The following is a 23527-nucleotide window of genomic DNA, read 5'->3' as shown; positions in this document are numbered from 1 at the left end:
TGCCCTGTGGGCAGGATCACACTCTGGATTCCCTGTCACTTTTTTTTTCCTAAGGTTATTCTGCACTTGTTTAGAAGGTTTCTATCCTTCTTTTTTTCTTTTCTTTGCCTTTGTCCTTATTTTCCCCTTTGAACCTTGTTGCAGGTTCTGGCAGGAAGAATAAATCATTTTGCTGCAATGAGAAAAGGATATCTTTTATCAGTATTCATAAATATATACTGTTATTGATGTTTGCTTTCCTCTTTCTTTCCCCTGGGCATTTTGCTTTGATTTTTGATTCAGCAAAATCATGCAGGCAGAGAGAGATGAACACGATCATTAAAATTAGTGCTTAGACCTCCCTTATCCTCTATACCCACCTTATTTAATTTTCAGCTCCAGGCAGTACAGTCCTATTTCTTTCTGTCACATGCTATTACATTTCAGTGTTCTTTTTTTTGCATACCTCAGTCACTCAATAGTACCTTCCTTCTTCAACTCCTGCTCTTTACATCTCCTTTTTTCCTACTTATCTGCAGCATTGCCCTAAGTACTCTTAACTGTTTTCTCCTCCCTGGCAAACCCCCATTCATTTGCTGTTCTCTGTGTTTGTAATGCTGTCTATTATGTTACATAACTGTCAGAACCCAAATAATAAGAGGAATGTTTTGTCAAAGGGCACAGAAGGAAATATTTTAAAGTCTGCAAAGACCTAATGCCTGTATTTATGCTTTTTTGAAAACTATTGATGCAATTCAGCAGCAGCAGGTTTATTTATAACCAGAGTAGTTTATGATTTTCCATCATAACACAAAGAGCAGCTTTGCAGGTTTTCTGTGCCTGGGTCATGTTGGTTTATTGCATCAGTTTGTGAAAGTTAAGAAAAACGTAACTTCTTGCAACAAATTAGCAGTTCCTATTCAGAACCACCATCAAAATCACTGCCTTGAGGGGGAAGAAGAACTTACATAAGTAGTTTGGGTGAAGAAAATGGCATCTGGTTTTTTTTGTTATTTGGAAATGTTGCCTGATAAATAGGTGAACTTACATACAGGTATCTGAGTTCAGTTGAGTAGGTGCTGAAGGCCCTTGGGAAAGTGGGAAGGATGTTTTGGCATCTTTTTAAAACAGAAACATTTATACTAATACATCCAATGTTATTGTTATGAATAATAATAAAACTTGTGACTTGCATCCCACATTTCCATTCCATCAGAATGCTCCAGGCTATTGTGGTTATAAGAAAATGTTTGGAGTTTAATCCTTTATGCCTCCCTTCTTATGATATGACACACAAAAATGGTGGGATTTTGAGATTTGTGCACTACAGTGGAAAAAGTTTTTATGTTTTAGTCTGCAAGATGCATCAGCCAAACCTTTCACATCTTTAAAAAAAAAGAAAGCTTGGTGTTATTTTCAGGTTCTTTTGATTAGTAAAACTGTACTCAAACACTCAAAACCCAGTAAGAATTTACTCAGTATCATCACTATCATCAATATTCTGTTGTGTTCATTGGTGTAACACCATTCTGATATTTGTTTTGTTAGCAGAGTGCATTGATACATTTATCTAGTACTCAAGGACCTATTGAAGTTTATCTGTGCCCGGAGGAAAATGATGCCCTCAGTCCAATGAAAACCTATAGTCAGGACCACAATGGAAATATTTCCAAAACCATTTCCAAAGGTAAAATTATTTCTTTGCAATACTAATGGCCTTTCTTCAAGCTCAAATTAAAGGTTTCAGTTTGAACTTTGGATTTCCAGCTCTTTTTCTTTGGCTTTATTTTTCTAAGAAGTGAAAAGCCAAGGTATCGATTTTTCACTATGTATTTCTGGTTGATGTAGTCAGAATTAAGTTTTCATTTGCATCATTTTTTTAAAGTAAGTTTCCTATTTGCATACCGTATGTAACCAAAGTGTATGTAATTCTGAAGAAAGAGACAATGTTGTTCCTTTTAAGTTTTCAAATAAAACAGTAGCAGTAAAGATCCATCTCAACACAAGTGGCAGAAATCTTTGTGTATGGGTATATGTGAAACTACATTGCTTCACTGATGACATCTGGTACCTAGAAAATTCTCAGTTTTGACTATGAACTCCATTGAAAAATGGGCATCTCGCTATGGTTGATTTATTTCCCCATACAGATGTTTAATTCTTATCAGATAATTTTTAATAGAAAAGTCAGAGATGATAGCAACATGATAGTTTTTGAGAAGCCCTTTGTAACACATCAAAAACAATCTAGAAATTATATGGAGGCCATTTTTTTATTGCTGAAATGATTCTTTATGAAAGGCCCCTTATGCAGTGGTTACTTTGTTTGATCTGTGTCTTATATTTCTACTGATATTAAATGTGTCAACTTCTATGTTTTTCTCTCCCTCCTGTCACAGAAGTGGCTTCTGCTAACTCAGGACAAGGTGACTGCTCAGTAAATATGGCAACAATCTCTCCACTGGCTTCTCCAGCCAATCTTCTACAGCAGACCGAGGACCAAATTCCCTCAAACTTTGAAGGACCATTTGTGAATTTGCTGCCTCCTCTGCTTCAGGAAGATTATTTGCTGAGCCTTGGGGATGAAGAAGGCATCAGTGACCTCTTTGATGCTTATGATTTAGAGAAACTTCCTTCACTGATGGATGAATTTATATACAGCTGATTGTCTTAAGTGCTGTGTCCGTATCTAAACCATGTTTTTCATGGAATCAAAAAGCCCGCCGTCATTCAGAGTTGTCCTCTACTTACCATAAAATAGCATTATTACATAAACTAGGCTCCTGAACAGTGCTGATATTTTAATTGAATACTCCCTGTAACACCATAAGAAACAAGGGAAGGCTTTTACAGCAGAGCCTTCTCCCTGCCCCCGAGCTCCAGTGCCTTGCGAGTCAGCAGGTGCAAGCAGGTGACCGTGGATGTTTTGTCTTCACACTCCCCCAGTCTCTGCTTCCTGTGACAAGTGGGCTTACGGAGAAGGGCTCCATGAACTGGTTTAGTCCTAAATCACAATTTTGTAATAGTATTTCAGGTCGTGCCTTCTGCAGAGAATGCATGTCTTTGGAGTGTCACAACATGGATTGTACACGCAGTGAACGTAAATATGAAGTAATGCAAAAGAGTGGAATGGGATTCTTGAGCTACTTGTGGGAATGTTTAAATTGCTGTCATAATGCTCATTTTGAGCTATGTATATGTCTCATTATGAGGTCAAATACTTATGTCCTTAAAAGCTTTTAATGAAAAGAAAATACACTGTAAATGTAGTGTATATTGCAGATATTGAAAAGTATAAAGTTCTGCCACTTCTCGTAGTAATCGCAGATTTTAAAAAATGCTTGTGTGTGTGCGCGTGTGTGTGTGAAAGTAGTTTTTGTTGGTTGTTTTTTTTAAACTAGAACGAAGATGCACAGTTCAATTTTACTGCCCCCAGTGTGCATTAGAACTGGTACAAGAATTTTTGTGGTACTAAGTGGGGCTTCATGTTAAGTGCCTACTAGAGATGCACTGTGGGTTTTTCCCTCTATGGAAAACACTTATGCCAAGCTTTGTTTGTTCAATATATCATATTTATCTCAGTGGGTTAGCTTCCTCTGCTTACAGCTTTTTATAATTCTCTTCGCCAGCAAAACTGAACTAATTTTTTTTCAAAGTACATAACTGTAAGTACCACATCAACTGAATTGCATTTATTTTTTGAAGATCTTTGCTAGTATAGTATAGTACCAATATTTATTTTTTGAATGTCAGAGGAATTCTAAGAAGTCTTAAATAATTTTTTTTTCTTGAGTGTAAAATATTTTGCCATGTTCTGGGCTAAATTAATGTAGTGTTGATTAGATGATGCCCATATGATCTTTTTGTTTGCATTACTGTTGTGCTTATCTGACATACTCAGAAAATTAGTACTATTTGTACTGTAGTAGAATATTATGTATGCAGGTTTTCTGGTACCATTGAGTTGCTGCTATGAAAGCTCACACACGAAAAGGCAAGAAGTCACAGTACTAATAAGGAAACTGTATGACTGTGTGGGTTTTGGAATATAACAAATGTGTAAAGGGCAACACATAAAGAACTGTTAAACAGTGTTAAGTGTGTGTTTATATGTACAAATGTTTGCATAGATCACTCAGCAGTTGTATTTAATTTGATATATGTTCTCAACTCACGCTTTAGTTATCTAGCAGTTTTGTACAATAGAATTAATTTGTAAACACTGCCAGAATATTTTCTAGCTGGTTTGTAATTTTTTAAGAGTTTTTTTAGATGTGGATCTGTAAATGAAATTGTAGTATTTAAAGTTTTTGTCTTGTGGAAGAGGAAAGTAAAAGTTGTGTGAGCATGAAGATTTGCGAGACAAAGGGGCACTTTTGTGAGGGAAGAGAAAATGAAGACTAACGCAGACCATCTTTTTTTTTGTACAAATTAAACACTTGTCCCAATGTGTGTGGGCAAAATACTAATCTAATTTAGCTTTGCATTGTATGCTAGTTTAAAAAAAAAAAAACAAAACAAACCTCTGTAAAATACTGTAAAAAAAAGGAAAAAACCAACAAAAAAGCTTTTATGGTGAGTTTTGTAAATAGATTTACTAAAGGGTGACGTTCTCTAGCTGTGATCTTACCACTTCAATGGATGTAATTTGAATAAATTTTGTATGGCAATGAATTAATAAAAATGAAATTTTTTAAAGACTTTAGATTTGTATATAGCTATTTAAATTTTTCTTACTCTTGGTGCTTGTCATACTGTTTCTTGAAACCTGTTACTGTTTTTGTTATTAGTGCAAACACTCATTTGACAGATAGTTTCAATCTCTTTTTTTTATGATGCTAACAAGTGCAGTGGGTTTTTTTAAGCCAGACTGAAACAAGAATAAAAGACACATGTTAGGAGACACAGCAGGTGGTCCAGAGGTTGGGATTATACAAATTTGTTTTTATTTATTCCCTCTCCTCTCATATGAATTATGAACAGACTTCTTGAAAACTTCATAGAAATGGTGTCATTGTAGGATTAAATAACATGAAAGGAGTTGTTGAGGATCTGCTTAACCTGCCCGCTGAGAGTTCTCCAGAAGTTTCCTAATAGTAGCTTTGAAAAGAAGTGTTTTCTTGAGTCACTTCCAACAGTCCCTTGCACCAGACCGATATTTACGAACTTGTACTTCTTTTCTGGTATTGGTGCTGCACCTTTTTAGACACATGGCCATCCATCAACTGCAAAAAAGGAAAAAAAAAGGATAATAAAATCACAGTAATACGGTTGATTGCTTAAATGTTTTACCTCTGAGCAAGTCATTTGTGTCTTGTTGACTTCCTGCACACTAGGAGAAGGCTATCACTTTCTCTGTGCACCTGTATATATTCAAACATTGCACACAACAGTACTGAAAGGAAGATTACTGAAAGGTCCTCTCTATATTATTAATGAATAATAAAGGAGGGCCAGAAGTCTGTGTTCTGTGATCTCCTTTTGAAGCAGAGGTGGCAATAAATATCTGCTGTACCTCCCTGGCTTGTTCTCAGTTTCTCTGTATTCCAGTTGCCATAAGCACTTTTTTATTTGCCCCTAGAATCTGCTGCTGATTACTGGTTTTCATGTCACTTTCCCCTCTCCTTCCTTCTGCTTTCTGTATCTGCTTTGCAAACTTGGGATGTGCTAAGCTGCAGGATAAAAAAAATCAGCCAGTTAAAATACTTATTCCTGCTCCTCCAGGCTAGCATGGTGTACCTCAACATTATTCAGTGTACAAGTATTAGTTCCAGGGAGGTTTTATTGGGGCCTGTATATGCTGCATTCCTTGGCTGCCAGCAGATGGAAAAGGTTTTGGAAAAATCTGTCAACACAGCCTGAATGATAGGCAACTATTTATTCCTTTACACACAGGAAAGGAGTTTGAAAAGAAAAAAAAAAGGGAGGTTCATGCTCATGTACAGTAAGAACTCATCCACCAACAAATGACCAGAAACAGTAACTATATTCCTTTTTACTTATGCCTGAAAGAATAAATTGCACCTTGATCTTGATGCTGACAGGAGCATTTCTGTTGTAGAAAGAATGCAAGATATGTGGGGTAGTATGAAAGAGCTATATGTTTAAAAGCAAAAAAATTAATACATGGGGTTTTTTTCCCCCACGTGAAACACAATTAATGCACAATGCCATTAGTGTTCCTGCAGCCAACAGTTCTCAACATTGAGTGAACCATGAGCCTCTATAGCAAAGTCAGTGGAGTGATATTAACCAAAGCATAAACAAGCAGAATTCATCTCCCCATTCTGCTTTTCATGCTGAAGTAAGATCTGCCTGGATATTACTCTACAGCTGAGCAATGATCAGAAGAATGCTTGCTTGACCTTTATTAAGTCTGGGAGTTTCTTTACCCACTATTTTCTTTTTAAAACTTGACAGGAAGAAAGTGTCATATATAACAGCAAAAAATGGACTGTCACCACTTCTGAGTGGTGCTGAATGCTGCTCACAAATGGCCAACCAAATTCTCCTAAATTTCAAGAGTAGAGGAAAAAAGATTTCTTGTGTCTCTTTTAGGACTCTGCATTTTTTTCTGAATACTTCCCACCCATTTCCACCCAGAACTGATGTTAGTTATCAGAGAATTAGGTTGCCATATAAAAATTGAGCCCTCACCTCCTTGGCCATTTTCCTTCCCTAAGGATGTTTGTTGAGATGCTCTAAACCCACTAAGAATGTATCTTCTACTAACCAGGACCCGAAGCTGAGATTTGGATTTAATTTTCCCAGCAGTTTTTGTGGTTTTCCAACCATCTGCTCCTGGCAAAACCTATGACTTTAGTTGGTAACTCAGGTAACTGAGTAACTGAGGCTGATGTCTTTGAGTCTACCAGCCCTGAAGAGTAGGAAGTGAGGTCTGCAGGAAACGTGGAAAGGATGTAACCTAAAGCTCTTTGGACACTCAAGGAACTGGAGCATGTATGCTCCAGTATCACCAGTATCTCCAGCCCAGAGAAGGCCAGCACTGGCAGTTGTACTCCCAGCCACTGTACCATAAAAAGCAGTTTTTCCAGTTTTCTTCCTGCAGTCAGGAGGTAGTAGGGAATTATCTGCTCCCTTCTCTCCCTGCTGTGCTACCTGCTAGGAATGTGCTACAAAGCAATTTAGGTTTGAGAGCTTCTATGGCACTGGGAGAGTGCCTTCCTGGCTCCATCCTAGGGCTCACCAGGACTGTGCTGGCACAGGAGCTGCTTGCTGCTATGAATTCCTGGCAGTGGGACAAGGTAAAGGCTCTGCTGGGTCATGCTGGAGCTGAGCAGTGTGGCCTATTTCTGTCACTAGGTATGGGACTCGTGGGTTATTCCTGCCTGGGAGCTGCTCTTGGAGATCACTTAATGAGTAGTGCTTGTCAATGCTGGCCCTTTGGAGACTTTTGGTTATGTCTTGCAGGCTGTGCTTTGGTCTTTTAGCCAGCTGTAAGCCAGCACTGGTGTGTGCCCAGTTGGGTTTGTAACCAGAGCAGGAGCGCTTGGCTGCTGGGGACAGTTGTGAGTGCAGCACTCCCAGAACAGAGAAGATGAATCCAAGGACTGCCTGTGAAATACTTTGAACTGAAAAGAAAAAAGGAAAGGAATCGCTACCCTTATGAGGCAGCAGTTAAAATGCTGATTTGGGATACAGATACCATCGCTACTGACCTGGTAGGGACTTCTTACTCCATAGGAGGTGGTCTGAAATAGATCAGCGTGGCCGCCCATTTTGAAATATTTCCCTCCATTCTCTCCTGGCTAAAAATGCCACAAAAGTAACCAATTACACGTGAGACAGTGTCTCACTGAGAGCATCTTTGGAAAGTCCTTGTGTGCCTAAGCAAAGACCAAATAGGAAGGCAAATATATCTTCAACTGTAACAATGACTCTATCATGAGACCAGGGTGATATTAATAGTGCTCAGTCCTGCTCAGAATGATTTGTTTTTAAAGACTGATTTAAGTGAAGTGCTTATTTCTTTCTGTCCCAGTTCTCTTCTTTAAACCTCACCTGTTCCTTTGTCCACATTTTCTTCCTTTTTTTTTTCCTTCCTGTGAGCATTGTCAGATAAGCATTATATAAAGTAAGCACGAGTTTGAAAGAAAAAGGAGAGGGAGATGATATTTTTAATTACAAGTTGCCATATTTTATCTGTGAGTCGACCGACAGACCTATTATGGAGTACACCCAGGGTTTTCATGCACTTTCTCTCCAGTTCCAGGGAGGCTACAATCTGCTTTTTTAAGAATAAACTGATTCCAAAGGCTCCTTCTAAAGAGAGAAACCTAACGTTTGAAATGCAACTACAGGAAATGGTGACTTTTACATTCCAAAGCTGACTACCTCAAAATAGAATATACTAAAGATACAATATAAATAATTATTTTAGGTTAACTGTGTATATTAAAGCCGAAGCAATAATAATATGCTCACTCTCGACAACACTTAGATCAGCAGGGACACTGCACGCCTAATCTGCTCAGAGTTTTACCTTCAGCCATCCAACAACCACACTGGTGTTTTACTGAACATCAACCAGAAAAGTTTGGAGGAAAACAGTGCCAGAAACTTCAGCCATCTGATACTAAATATTTTGACCAATATCGTTTATAGTATTCAGCAAAGTTGCCACTAACATTGTATGTTGAGGAAATTAACAATGAAAAATAAAAATAAGAATAAAGTGCGTTGGGGCCAGAAAAGGATTAAATAGTTCATTACCCATTTGGATCAGATACATCAGCATCGCAGGATAGGTATTGCTGGGATTGCTATTTTCCAATTAAAACGAATATGAAATTCGAGGCTCCGGGAGACCGCGCTCTCAGCGGCGAAGTGGCGGCGCCGCCGCGCCTTCCGCGCTGTTGTGGCCCCCGCCGGCCGCCGTCCTGGCGCCGCTGCGCGCGCGAGGCCTCGGGGCGGGGCGCAATGGCGGAGCCCGGGTGAGGCGCGGGTGAGTGTCGGGGTCGGGGTGGGCCCCGGACCTTTTCCCCTCCATCCCTCCCCTCTTTTCCCGTCGTGTCCCGTCCTTCCCTCCCCTGCCTGGCTGTGACGGCCTGGCCGAGTTCCCCTTCTGCCCGCGCCATGTTCCCGTCCCCCGTGCGGCCCTCCAGGGCTGCGCGTTAAATTCGGGAGGAGGAGACGAACGTCCTGGCGGGAATCTGCGGAGGGGCCGGCGGCCGGGATGCAGCTCGGGGATGATGGGGTACCCTCAGCGGGCTGGGGGCCGGCGAGGGGAGCCGAACCCAGCCGGGCTCAGGGATGTGCGTGGGCCGGGCTGCCCCTCGCCCCTGGGCCGCTCTTGTCTGTATGTTTATATATATATATATATATATATATATATTTTTTTTTTAATGTGTGTGTGTGTTTGTGTGTATGTGGTTCACATATTTCTGTGTATGAGGAGAGACTGCGGGAACTGGGTCTGTTTAGTCTGGAGAACAGAATACTGAGAGGGGATCTCATTAGTGCGTGTGACTATCTCAGAGGCGGTGCCGACTCTTCAGGTGCCCAGTGACAGGACGAGGAGCAGCGGCCATAAAATAAAAGGCAGGAAGTTTCGCTTTAACAGGAAGAAGAACTTTACATTGAGGGTGGCCGAGCACTGAACAGGCTGCCCAGGGAGGTTGTGGCGTCTCCCTCTCTCGACAAGTTCAAAACCCACGTGGGCACATTCCCTTGTAACCCGCTCCAGGTGGCCCGGCCCTGGCAGGGCTGGATGATCTCTGGAGCTCTCTTCCAACGCCAACAATTCCATCGTTCTGTGATACGTACATATATATATATAGACACACACACATACACGTATATGCTCTAAACTCGGTCTCTGTGTATTAACGCTGCAGTTTTTTTCTGCTCTGTGTGAGGCCGGGAATAAAATCCTGAGGCTTTGCCAGAGACACCTGTTGGTAAATAGCTGAAAAGAGCAGCCGTCTTCCACCTGGATGGAAATTCTCCTGTTGGTATGTGTGAGGAGATTGAGCAGGGATGACCAAACCAGACTGGCACCCTGGAAGTTTTGGTTGTGACAAAATGTTAAAACAACTCTAGTTTTTTATTTGCTCACTAATCTTTTTTAAAAGAAAAAATGTAGAGTTCTATTGGTGCAGCTGGGCTGTATGAGAAGAATACATTAACCTCTAATTTTGTTACTGCTTTTCAGTCTCTCTGCCAGAATAGCTGCAGGAATTTGTCTTTATATTTGTTTTTCCCTAGTGAAGCAGTTCTCATGCATGCATATGGAACTAGTGCAGATATCAAGTAATCGGTTTTAAAATAGCTTCCACAGTGTTTTAATTTAAAAAAAATTGTGAATTACTTGAACTAAAATTTGCTGTTAATCTTTCTCCTTTCTTTCATTCAAAATTTTAAACTGATTGAAGACAGAATCTGGAGGAAGTCTGAGATAACCTTAATACATCTGACTTTGACAAAAAAAGACTCTATAGAAGAAGGATAAAAAGAACAGTGCCACTGCTCAGGAGACAGGGAAAATGTGGGAACTCTTCCACCTTGCCAGCCAGCCAGCGTGTGTACCAGGTCAAACTCATGAGGTCAAACTCATGAGGTCAAACTCATGAGCAAGGAATGTATTTCTGCAGAGGGAGGATGAGTGCTTGTTGGACAATAACATGAATTCATGGCTTTCTGTCTGCTAGTTCTGCTTTTTCATGCCATATCTTTTTTTCCTTTTCCTCTTCCTTATCCCCCCACCCTCCAGGTTTACTGTCCAAGAGGATTTATACCTTGCTTAAAAAGGTAGGAATTTTAGTTTGGCTGTGTTCTTTGTTCCATGGGTCACTGAAATAAGCTAAGCTTATATGTTTTTCCAGCTGCTCCATTATATTGGGTATTTTTCTGTTAGAGAGGAAAAAATGACAAATCAAAACTTTTTATTCCCTTCCAGATACTGATTTGAATTTTGCTTATTTGTTCATATTATCAGTGGTATAAGCTAGACATAAGAGATGTCACCTTTCTCTCATATTGCTAGACTTTTCACAAATGTTTACTTTTGTTCATCTTTTGCTGCATTATTGTATAGATCCTGTTTTTTTTTTATTTAGAAGTAGGCTAATTGCCTTAGTAGCTTGGGCAGATGCATCCTCTTTGAGACATCATTCTGTTCCTTTTTAAGTTAAATGCAGATGTGTGATGGTTCAGCTTACATGAAGTTTTACTTTGAAGCATATTTTGCAAAATTGACTGGGAAAGTGCACGGATGTTCAACTTCTTATGTTCTTCAATAAGTCATTTGCAACATCTGGAAGTGTTATGCCAGTAGCAAATCTTCAGTTACTGAAGTATAAGTTTAAAGATGTTAAAGCCTTGGTTTTTTTGTTCTTCATTGTCACTTAGGAAAGTCTTGTATTTTCCCTGTAAACTGAAATACCCTTGTATGATTTCCTTAGTAAGCTCTTGGTTTATGTAATACACCTGAGTTTCCAGTGGTACTTCAGACTTTATTCTAACTAGGAGTTACAGCACAGTGTGGTGTGTAATTAATGCAGTAGCTTTTTTAATAGACTTTTCTAGCAAATGGCTTTTTTTTTGATTCCTGAAAACTGATTTGGATTTTCACATCTGCTGGGAGATACATATGCATATATATTTAGTGTCTTGTGGAAAATATTAGATATTAGTAATTTTTAAATATATTATTCTAGCCCGGTTATGATATATATATATATATTTTATTAGTTAGATATAGTTGTTTAACACTCTGTACCTGAAAACAGAAATTTTTATTTTACTGTCCCAGTGAATGAACTAATTCAGATGAAAGGCATGTGGGATCAGGAATTCTAGGAATAGTTTGGTTTGTTTTCAGAAGGACTGTGAAAACATATTTGGATAGTGTACACACACAGATAAGAGAGCCAGAATGGGCTCTGGAGCAGTCACTTGGGTTCTGTGTCTTTTGTTCTTTTTCTATGATGTGAGTAGAAGTGCATCCATCATATGACATGAGCTCACTATTTGATTATGATGCTGACATGATGGAAAATACCTGTATCTTGAATGTGTCGTGTCAGAGGAGGTGAAGAGGTTTTGAGTTAGGAGATGCCAAGGAGCAGATGATTTATAAATAAGCCCTTAAGAATCTGTATGGTTTGTGACTTTCTCCCTGCCTGTGTTTGAGGTACTAGGGGGAAGAGGGCATTCAGGAAATGTCTCTGGTAGTGGATTGTTTTTATGTACTCAGTATCCCTCATGTGTGTGATACATTGCACATATGCTTAGAGATACATCTGACTTTTCCTTATGGGAAATGTGCAGTAGATACAAGGCCTTGGTTTTGTATTCAAATGCTTTCCTAATGCCAGTCTTCTCCCAACACTTCTTGAAGATGCCTGCTGCCTGTGAATCAGTGCTTGAGGATATTGAAGACATCGTGTCAGCAGAGAATTTGAAGCCACACGATCGGCAGTTTGTGAGAAGGAATGTTTTTCCCAAAGTGCGAAAACGCAACTCCCAGAAGAACGCTCAGACAGATGATGAGCCCCCAAGTGACAGGTAAGGTCTTACACTGACCCTGTGCTGGTACTTTTCTTGTGTCTCCTATGCACTTGTCAGATTTTAAAAAGAAGGTGGAAGTTTGTGTTATATCTCAATGTGAAACCTGTGTACAAGATAAAAAGGCGTAAATAGTCTGCATAGAATGTAGAGAGAATAAATAATAAATCTTAAGTAAATTCCTTTTCCTAGAAATCAGTTATCACTGAGATGTTGATGAATGGAATAATCAGACTGGAAAAATGGTTTCTGTTACGCTTTTATGTGTAGAGGATTTCTGAAAAATTGTCTGTTTAATCTTAATTACCTAAATATAATCTGAGCTCTTCAAAATGCAGGTCTGGAGTAGTCTTTTGACTTCTGAAATGAATAATAGAAACAAAATCCTGAGAGGCGCAAAAAAAAGGTTGGAAGGTCATCTTTTCCAAACTCACTGCTTGAGCACTGCCACAAAAAACCAGTTGGCAGGACTCTGACTAGGTAGTTTTTAAGTATCTCCAGGAGATGGAGATTCTGCAGTCTCCCTGAGTAATCTGTGCCAATTCTTGGTCATTTCTTAGAGTGAAAAAGGTGTTTCCTGATGCTAAGAGGGAACCTCCCATGTTTCATTTTGTGCCTGTTGCCTCTGGTCCTGTCACTGGGCACCACTAAAAAAAATCCTGGCTGTGCCGCCTTTGCACTCTCCCTTCAGGTATTTATATACTTTGATGAGATCATCCTGAGCCTTCTCCAGGCAGAGCAGTCCCAGCACTCTGAGGTGTTTCTGTTATGAGGCGTGTTCCAGTCCCTTCATGATCTTTATAGCTCTTTGTTGGACTGTCTCCAGTACGTCCCTGTCTCTATTGTGGGTGCATCCTGCCAGGGCCCAGGGAATTTGTATGCTCAGTGTGCTGAACTGTGTATTCTCTCACCCAGTCTCCTTTCATGAGGGGTACATCAGCCTTGCTTCAGTCTTTAAACCCGTTTTCTGCATCCTGGGATTTGCAAAGGCTGTACTTCTTGTGTGTACATCCTGCAAGTGACATGGTAAAATTTCTTTTGAACTTGCTGTTTTATTTCAGTGGAAACAATATGCAGTAAGCATGATATGCATCTTTGTGTTTTTCCTACTTGTGATTTCCATAAGAACAGAATCAACTTTCTGCTGCAGTGGAATTGATTAGAGTATATGTCAGCTCAGTTATTGATTTTAGTTTCTACTGCAGGTCTGAGATCTGGGTTTTTTTCTTTTTTGTTTTTTTTTTTCAAACATTAGTTTCAAGTTGGTGGATAAAATTTCCCTAGATGATAAAAATAAAAATAAATTGTGTATGGAAATTTGATTTCCTGTGGAGAAATAAAATTCTGGGTTTTCACTGGTGTTCAAAAGAGGTTTTATAAGCATAACAATGCATTTTTGTCTGCATGCCCCTAAAGGTGCATTGGCCCCAGTCTGCCAGGAATGTATGGACAGCTGAGCTGGTGCTCTGTAGATACTTCACACAAGTAGTTCGTGCCCCAAAGCATTCAGGTACTATATATTCTCTAGCAGGCTGTGTTTTAGTGTTTTGTACCCAAGAAAGAACATTGAACATGTGTTGTTTAGACAGCAGGAAGTCTAAATACTCTGTGTTTGCGGTTAATGATCATTAATGTTCCATCAACAAATTTCTATTTTTAGCTAGGGGAAGTGTCTGTTAAAAAAGAAGCGGGGAGGGGGAGGGGAAAAAAAGCTGTAGGCAGGGCGCAGTATTGTGTTCCAGGATGTGTGGTGTTCTTGTACTGGCATCTTTAGCTCATTGGCAGTTATCCCAGGAATTTCAATGAGAGCTTCTTACAGAACTTTTTGTTGGTTTTTGGAGCCTTGTATGTGCTAACTCCACGCTGCATGTCTGCCATGCTGCTTCTGTAGCCCGGAAAGGTTAAGATGGGGGCTTTCCACTGTTCGTGTGGCTGGTGGCCATCAAGTTAATTTATAGAGCTGGCTTGTGGGGAGGGAACTGCAGTCAATGCATGCTGTAATAGCAAAAAGTTGCAGTTTGTTTGCTGGTAGCCTGATTTGAGTGCTGTCACTTCAAGATTACTTGTTACATGGTACGATAATTTTGAGAACTTTGGGGAGTTTAAATTTAGGATTTTTTTTGTGTGTTTATTTGTGTGTTTTGTTGGGGTTTTTGTTGTTGCTGTAACATAACTGCAGTGTACTGATTCTGTTGTTATCCTACAGCTCCTGCACCTTCTCCATGCTGAAACTCTTTTCTATCTCTTTTCTTGCTAGTTGTGGTGGATTGACTCTACCACAAGGGAGAGAACTGGAAGAGTGAAAGTGAGAAAACTTGTGGGTTGAGATGAAGACAGATAAAGTGAAGGAAGGAAGGAGCAGGGAAAAACCCCAAGTGATGCAAAAGCAGCCATTCGCCACCTCCCACAAGCAGACTGGTACCCAGCCAGTCTCAGAACAGTGGTTATTTTGGAAAGACCAATGGCACAGCTTTTATTGCTGAACTTGATGTCATCTGGAATGAATTATCCTGTTGGTCAGCTATTCCGCTCATGTTCCTCCCAACCTGTTGTCCATCTGCAGCCTGCTTGTGGCGGGATGGAGCACAGTGGGAAACAAGCAAGCACTGTTCAATGACAGCTGAAACACTGGTGTGTTAACACTGTTCCAGTCACAAACACAAAACACAGCCCTACAGTGGTTTTTGTTGCTCTATCACAGCAAGGCCTAATACCAATTACACTGAAATCACAGAATCACTGTTTTTCCTCAGCCGTTTTGGAGTTGTTACTGTTTGCATTGCTTATTTAATGTTTGAAGAATTACGGTTCATTCAGTCAGTTCAGTTGGGCTTAACAGGGAAGCTTGTTCATCATTTAACTTGCATTTCTCATTCATTTTTACTTGACAGCATTATTCCTGGTGTTCAGAAAATCTGGATTCGTACGTGGGGATGTTCTCACAATAACTCAGATGGTGAATACATGGCTGGACAGCTGGCTGCATATGGATACAAAATTACAGGTAACAGTATGAGTGAGCCCTGTAATTCAGTTTTTCTGGGGTGAATGTTCAGAGCTGTCAAGCTGTCATCACATGTTTTCAGTCTTAATTATGCTTTTAAAAATCCCCTTCTGATCCCTTTCTGATCTGAAGGTGAGGACGTAAAGTGTTTTCCTGGCATTAAGCAGAATGATTACAGGATGAGTGCTTTCAGAATGGTTAGATTTTCTTGACAGGGCAGACATCAGATAGATGCAATTCAGTGCCTTTTTTGGACATTTTACTTGCTAAACTGAATTGAAAAGTTTTCGTAAGAGTGGATAGGAAATATATTAATTCTTGGATTTTATTTGTAATTGGTGGAACCCAAGGGAAAGAGGGAGAGAGACAGTGTTTTCACTTGGTGATGTGTGTGTGTGCATTGGAGCAGAGGTGCTCTACTCCAGGTAAATGTTCTTTCAGGAGGGATGATCAGTGTGATGGAGGTGGGATGATACAGGATTGTACCTCATAGGTTCCAAAGAGCTGAGAATGCTACTTCTCTTTTCCTTCCAAGTATTTTAAAATCTCCCCATCATCTTTTTCTGTCTCCCCAAGCCTAAAACTACCCCCAAACTTGTGGTTATGCTGACTACATTTCATCTCCTTAATGCAAAATATGCTGACAAAAGAGTTGAAAAGTTGGATTAATATGATGTTTCAATATACAAGTATTATCTGAATATTTTTGTATAGCTTTTGACTTGTCAAAATAGAAACTTATATTTTATTAATGAATTAAAGTTCAGGTGTGTCTTGCACCTAAACTTGTATACTGAAAGAGTACAAAGTTGTCTGTCCTGACATTTTTCTAAAAACAATACTGATTTCACGGAATGATTTCTTGATTTTCACACAAATGTCTCATGGTACCGTTAAACAGTTGCATCTCATTTTCCTTTATTGCTGCTGATCTTTCTTATGTAGAAATAAGACCCTAAATTATTCAAGTGCTGAACTACTTTAGGGAACCCACATGATTATTAAATTAGTAGTAGAACTCTAGAGTAGGTATGCTCTTTCCACAGAGTGGAAGTGGAGTGCTGGTCCAAAACCCCTTATTTGTGGCAGCTGTTTGTATAAGATTGCAAATATGTTCTCATTTTGGCTTTCTTAAATTTAATTCCTCTTTACCTTTCTTGTTCTAATGCATATTATTCCAGAAGCTGCTTTTGGCCTGTCAAGATTCAGATGACTATGCTGTGCTTTTGGGATTTTACTAGGAGAGATGTAGGGAGGATGGGAGTGCAGTGAAGGAAAGAACTATGTTACATTTTTGATACCTTATCTTTTTAGAAAATTAACTGTTTATAACATTAGAATAGAAATAAGTCTACATCTAGAATCTGAAACTGAGAACTAAAAACCTAATAAAAGTTGCAGTTGCTGGGAGAGGAGTCCCAGAGTAATTTTGGTAGTTGTACATGAAATTGATTACTAGTTTCTAGTCATTATTAAATCTAAGTCTTGATTTAGTTTATGTTAATGTGTGTACATACATTAAATGGAACAAACAAAAAAGCCTCAATAGTAGGTGATAGGCAGAAATTACACAGTGTAGTTTCGTCTTTTGAAATTAAGTAATTCTTGTCAGTCTGTTCTTAAGAAAGTACGTTTGGCTTTTTTTATATTTAATCATCTGGGAAGTTCAGATAGGATGTCAAATAGGAATTTAATCTTTTTGTCCTATACAGTGAAGCATCTACTCAGTAACTGTTGCTTAAATGATCCAAATGTCAAACATTTCTTGAAATTAAACTCAATATTGTTTATGGTATGCAAAAAATAAGAAGAAAGTTTTTTGTAAGAGCTATTATGTTAATCTATCCCTGTGTTGCTAGAATTTGTTAGTTTTTTGTAAAACTGTTATAATCTTGGGGAAAAGATAGAAACACTCATTAGAATGAAAGATTGTCAGTTGTCACAGTGTCTTGGTCAGCTATTACTTAAAAGTGTTTGGATTAACCTATTTCCTACATGTTCCTAAGCTTTTGAGACAACACTTCCTGAAAAGATGCTGGAATAAAGTTCTGGCTTTAGAAAATAAGATGTGAGCTTTACTTGCAGTTTTTGCTCCATTATGAAGGAATCAGGCACTGTTTCTGGTGTCTTCTGTCTAATTGCAAGATTGGAAAAATACAGAAGGAAGAAAAGCAGCATCAGACAGACTCCTGTTGCTAACTGGAAGTTGTAACAATGCAACCTGCCTTACAGGTTGACTTATCTAAAACTGAACATGGATATAATGTCCTTCTTGCTTTTCATGTTTTTAAAAAATGTTCTTTCTGTTAAAGCACACTTTGTTGCTTCCAGGAGTGTCTATATCCAAAGGTGAAAACTGAGGGCTGTACTTACCACAGCAAAGATTGCCTCTGTTTGGGGAGAGACCAGAGTGTGAATCAGCAATATACAGATACTGCAATAACAGCAATGGTGATTAAAGTCAGGGACTGCATCAGCTTAAAAATAGGCAAAGGGAAGCCAGCAGAAGAGCTGAACCTATTTTTGTATCTGCTTTTACAGTGTAAAGGTGGGCAGCACTCTGAACAAATTTTGCATACCATCCTGTGGGAACACAAAGCTCCTTTATAAGCCTGAGCCACACAGAAATGTGTGGACCAGCTGCTGTCAATGTAGGGCTGTACCATGGGTAGGTGTTCATATTCTGAAAACGGTGTAGCTGGTGGTGGCTTTACTGGTTCTAAAACTGGTTTTGGTTTCTTGGCAGCATGACTTGCTGTATAGTTTAGACATGCCTGCAAACCTGCTGGAGTGCTCCCTGTGAGATACGCCCTGGAGGAAGAAACTCTCATGGTACAGACTGCCTGTAATGCCTGCTGTGAAAAACAGGAAGTGAGCGAGCTGGGAGCTTTCAAATATTGTGAGCAAGATTTTTGTTTGGAAGGGACTTAAGTACATTTGCCATGTAGCTTGCTTTCTCTCTGAAAATGGAACTGCACATGTGTAGTCAGACATAGAATGCTTTGACTTCTCAAGTGGGCAGTTCTGTTCACGTATGTTGACATCTGTATGTTTCTAGTTCTGTGGAATTAATGGGTTTTGGCCCAGCTTTGAGTGCATTTTGGTGGACCCAAGACATTAAGTATGCTTGTTATTTCATACAGGTTGCTTCTGGCTCAGGGCTGTTCAGGTCCAAAGCGTTCCCTCCTCAGCCATTGTAAAATATGCTGGGGGTAAGAAAGGCATTGCTAGTAACTTACAAATACCAGAAAAATGAGCACTAATTTTTTCTTTGATGGGAGACAAAGCAAAAACTGCTATTTAACATTCAGTGAGGCTAAGCCAGTCACAGTTTATCTGCACTACATTTTCATGGATTTTAGAAATAAATGCTAGCACAGAACATACTCCTTCTCTAGCATGGGATTATACAAACAAGAATTGTTCCTGCTAAGTCAGTGGGCTTAGCTTTGATGTAGCACTTAGAAAACTGGGTTATGTTACAGACCTTTAGCTTTACTTGTGCAGTTTTAGACTAATCTGAAATTAGTTCAGGCATCCTGTTCACTGTCTCAGAGATTTCTTCTCCAAGTGTGTTGGATGCAAAGTTGCTGGCTGTGTAGAGTTCACTCCATTATTGTGTTTAGTTGGCAGGACTTGTATCAGTGAGACTTGCCAATTCTTAGTGTTTATAGTCCAAGTTATATACACCTCTGTAACTCCCTGTGCAGAGAATTTATGTATTTCTCTAAAGCAAATATCAAATAATATTTTGAAATCCTGTTAAAGAAATTATCTGGGGTTTTTTGCCTCTTCTACTTGTTAATTTTCTAAACACTTGTCAGTTTTGCTTACCAGTGGATGTAACTGAGGTATCATTAAGACTCTCCATCTGCTTAAACAACACATTTGAGGAGAAGAAAGAAGGAAGAAGACAAGGAAGAAAGAATGATCTCCTTAAGACCTCATGTTAAAAGAAGACAGGTGTAAAAGGAAAGAGTCTGCTGTTGAAAAGCAGATGGGGTGCTGCAATCTAAAATGGACTTCAGCGTTTAATGGCATTGTCTTGTGTTCATTGTGTTGCATAAGCCGTGCTTGTGTAGACTTTGGCCATCCCCATGCAGATGCAGCAGAACATGCTGCAGCATGAATTTTATTCATCCAAGTGCAAAATAAAGAAAATTACTAAGAGTGTACAGGTATTGATTCCTGGGTTGTGAATCACTTCAGTATCTGGTCCTTTGTTTCGAGTGTTGTCTTAAAAGTACTTTTGTACTACACAATAAAATTTTTAATACTAGATTTTGATTTATTTTATTGTGTTAAAGTAGAGATCTCTTTAATAGGTTACTGTATTATTCAAATAAGCTCTGTGCAGGCTGCATAGTGGTTGATGAAGTATTTTGACTAAGATCTCTGCTGGTTTCCAGTGTATGCTTTTAGTTGCTCAGAATCAGCAGTTGGTCTTTCCATTTTTTGCTCTCCACCCTGCTGATAATGCTTATCTGTTCCTTCATAAGTATCATGTAAAATTGTAGTGACTACTGTGTAATTTTTGTGGTGAGCCATCCTCTTTGTGAGGTATTTTTAGTGTTCTTTATTAAGCTAAAAGACAAATCTTTTTTAGCTGCTCATGAAGTGCCTTATTAGTCAGAGAATTCAAGGTTAGTCCTTGTGTTTGGATTTGTACTTTTCAAATGGTTGTGAGTGCAGTTTCAATTTAGAAAGAAAAAATAATTTTCAATCCTTTCTCGAGGGGCAGGGTATGCACGATGTGTGCTTAAACACGCATAATACCCCACGCTACTTTTCTGTTGATGAAAAATGTTTCTGTTTTCTCTATGACACTGCAGTCATGAAACTGTCTCTGAAGCAGCTGAGTAATGGAGTGAACAGAGATGTAAATTTTGGATTTTTGTACCTTCACTGAAGAATTCTCCCGTTGTCTATAACTCAGAGTCACAGCCCTATATGATTTTTGCGTTGTTTGTTAACCTTACTGGCATACCTGTTCTGCCACAGATTTTTCTTTCAGATTCAAGCTGACTCCTATTTCCGGATGTAAAAGCTTTTGGATGTTGATACTGAGTGAGGCAGTAAAGTAACATTTCTATACCTGTTATCTTGAGATAATTGCTTTACAGTTCCAGTGATGCGTATTCCTGCTGTTAGAAGATCAGAGTTGCTGCTTGCCATAAGTTTGTTTTGTGTGCTGATTCTTGGTGCTCAGGCTTGAAAAGTGTGCTCTGACATGCAGTTAGTATGGGAACACTTGGGATGTGGGTGTGAAGGTTTTTTTCTTTTTAAAATGTGAAACTTTCATGGTGAGATGGTTAGGAGGATGAGGAGAGAGGGTGAAATGGGACATAGTGGGGAAGAAAACAGGTGAGGCTCACGGGATGTAGCAGATGGAGTTGCACAACTGCAGGCGATCAAAATTTCACAGTTCTTCAGAAGGACTAGATATTCCCAGAGCATCCAGAGTTTGCTATAAGCCAGTGAGGGGGACAATGAATCTGAATATTGTTGGGATGGTTTCTTGCAGTATAGAGTTCATACAGCATCATGCTGTGACTCATCTGCAGCACTGCATGTTCCTAAGTCTCTGTAAACTAACGTATAATTGTGGTTTTGGCAACTGTGTATTACTGCTCCAGTGTTCCCTGTAAAACTTCCTAACCCATGTGTGGCTAGTCTTCTGTTACTTATCACTTCTGACTTGTAGCACAGTGCAAGATATATGACCTCTTTGCGGTGGGTTTTTCCTACCTCAGCTTCCTCAGGATCAACTTCTTATTCCTGTTGGGCAACTTTCTGTTAAGTGGGGAGTCCAGCTTTGAGGCTGTTGTCTCCGTTACAGGGTAGAACTCTGAGTTCTCATACTGGGTAATGTGTTCCCTGTTTATGGGGGAACTAGATAAGAACTAGAGTCTGTTTTCTTCTCGTAATGGCATCACTGCCATTAGTACTTGATGTGACAAGTGTGTACTGTCTTTATCCTCTTCAAAATCATGTATTCATCTGTGAGTGACTTTATTGTTTGTTTGTTTTTGTTTGGTTTTTTTTTCTTTCTGTGTTTTTATTTCACAATCATAGGGCAGGGAACTGAAAGTTGGGAGCATACTGAAGAACCTAATAAATCCCATGTGCACACTATCTTCGGAGACACTTGTAGAGAGCTCAGATAGATAGGCAAATTTAAGCATGCACGACATGTTTAGGGCTACTTCTAGTGACAAGGCATTGGCTGCATGCTCTGCTGGTTGTGCAATGGAATTTAGTTCTGGCAGTGCTGAATTTAATGTGATCCAGAAGAATGAATTTGAAAAGGATTGAACCATGAAAGGTAAATTTCGACTCATGGTAGCATCCATGCTCCTATGTGGAACATGTCCCTGTAGTATACAGTTAAGCAATTAGCAAATGAAGCATAAATAGGAGTGATGAAGTGAGTTCAGCTTTGAACACCCAGATGATGAGGAGCTTTATAGGGTGTTCTACAGAGACATTAGTTTCACATGCCTCACGGTTCTTCATGCTTAAGGAGAATTTATAGTAGATTTATAAAAGCTAATGGGAGAACAGACCATTTTTTTATAACCTGAAGAGATTTCTTTGACCATGTGCTCTCAGAGGTAGGAGCAGGATTTTATTTTGATCAGGAACATTTGTAGGAGCATTTGGAAAAGATGTTACTGTGGAGGACTGGGGAATAGTGGTGGAGGGTTAATGTTCACTGCAGGCTCTTGCTTCAGTTTGTCTACAGTTCATTTGCTAGAAAGGATGAAGTTTAGCTGCCAATGAGGACAGAGTTCTCTGAACTTGCCAGGGTTGCAGCTTTGCATTAAGATGCTTTTAATATATTTGGGGATGGTTTTTTGTCAGTTGCAATGTGGATGCCTCCGTATGAGAATTGCTGTAAGTTACTCTGGGGAGCAAGGCAAGCCTGGCTGAGTTGCTTTCTAGCTTGTTAGTTTTAAGAATTTTGAATGTAGCACAACTCAAACTGTTCTGTGCCTCCGAATACAGAACGTTAATCTGTGTTGTTCTCCCTGTTTTAGGCCTGAGGGCATACTAAGAGAAAAGACTGCTGTGTGATTATGGAGGCTGGCTGGGGACAGTAGAAATGCACTAAAACACATAATAGACACAAACTGGTTTTGGTGCTTTTCCTCGTTGATGGGAGCAAATAAAGAAAGATGGGAAAATAAAAAAGAGAGAGAGAAAGAAAAGGATTTTCAGACTGGGTGTAATTTCTTTTCCTTCTTCATTGCTGGCTTTGGTTATGTTCATGTAAGCCTGGTAGGTGATTCTGTGGCTCTCAGGTGTTAAAACAAGTCCTCTGTTGCTGAGTGAACAAGTAATGAAATGTAGCAATTTTTTGTCTCTCGATTCCCATCCCTGGAGTGTGTCTGCTACTGTCTTAGCTCATCTGTGCTTTTAATTTATGCCTTTTTGTTTAGTAAGTGATACAGCTGTGTGTCTCCCCAGGCCTGCTTGGCCGTATGAGTGAGTTTGGACACTGCCCTTCTGGTTTCTTTCTAAAAGAATGTTTATACAGTGGTCAGGCACACACACACAGTTGGGATAAGGTAATGTATGAAATAGTTGAGGCCTTTTTCATCTGGAGAAGGTTTGAGAGGCGGGGCTGGGCCGGAGCCTTGGCGGGAGCAGCCGAGAGGGGGCGGCAGTGCCCCAGGAGTGCCGCGCTGCGCCGGCCGGGAGAGCTCCGGGCCGGCCCGCCCTGCTGGGCTCGGAACCGCCGAATGGATGCAGGCGCCTGGAGCCTTAGGAACCTGGGAAATACAGCCATGTGCATGGGAATAAACCTGCTCCGAGCCCGGCCAGCCCTGCTGGGCTCGGAACACGGAATGGATGGAGACTCCTGGAGCCTCAGGCACCTGGGAAATAAAGTCATATGCATTGGGATAAACCTGCTTTGGTTTACGTTACTTGGTGCCGTTCTGGTCTTATGCCGGTGTAGTTGGCAACTTTGCTGTTGATTGTGAAGGTCTGTTTTGTACTTCTGTTCTGTCT

The 23527-nt window shown here is 39.8% G+C and overlaps 2 protein-coding genes across 6 annotated transcripts in view; both read left to right on the top strand.

Moving 5' to 3' along the window:
- The window catches only part of E2F3 (E2F transcription factor 3), a 42064-nt gene extending 37384 nt beyond the window's left edge, over positions 1-4680 (top strand). For 2 of the 3 annotated variants that reach the window (XM_030943410.1, XM_030943413.1), the window contains exons 6-7: positions 1528-1666; positions 2379-4680. In XM_030943410.1, the coding sequence (XP_030799270.1) occupies positions 1528-1666; positions 2379-2644 (405 nt within the window). In that variant the 3' untranslated portion in view covers positions 2645-4680. The remainder of the gene's footprint in view (positions 1-1527; positions 1667-2378) is intronic. The other variant, XM_030943411.1, reaches the window with a different exon arrangement.
- A 4190-nt stretch (positions 4681-8870) lies between these two features.
- CDKAL1 (CDK5 regulatory subunit associated protein 1 like 1) overlaps positions 8871-23527 on the top strand; it is a 380944-nt gene continuing 366287 nt past the window's right edge. Inside the window, exons 1-4 of one of the 3 annotated variants that reach the window (XM_030944157.1) lie at positions 8871-8944; positions 10712-10749; positions 12341-12507; positions 15399-15511. In XM_030944157.1, coding sequence (XP_030800017.1) covers positions 12341-12507; positions 15399-15511 — 280 coding nt within the window. In that variant the 5' untranslated portion in view covers positions 8871-8944; positions 10712-10749. The other 2 variants (XM_030944158.1, XM_030944156.1) reach the window with 2 other exon arrangements.

The sequence above is a fragment of the Camarhynchus parvulus genome, chromosome 2 (genome assembly GCF_901933205.1).
Source record: "Camarhynchus parvulus chromosome 2, STF_HiC, whole genome shotgun sequence".
Taxonomy (NCBI): domain Eukaryota; kingdom Metazoa; phylum Chordata; class Aves; order Passeriformes; family Thraupidae; genus Camarhynchus; species Camarhynchus parvulus.
This window is presented reverse-complemented; position numbering and strand designations above follow the sequence as displayed.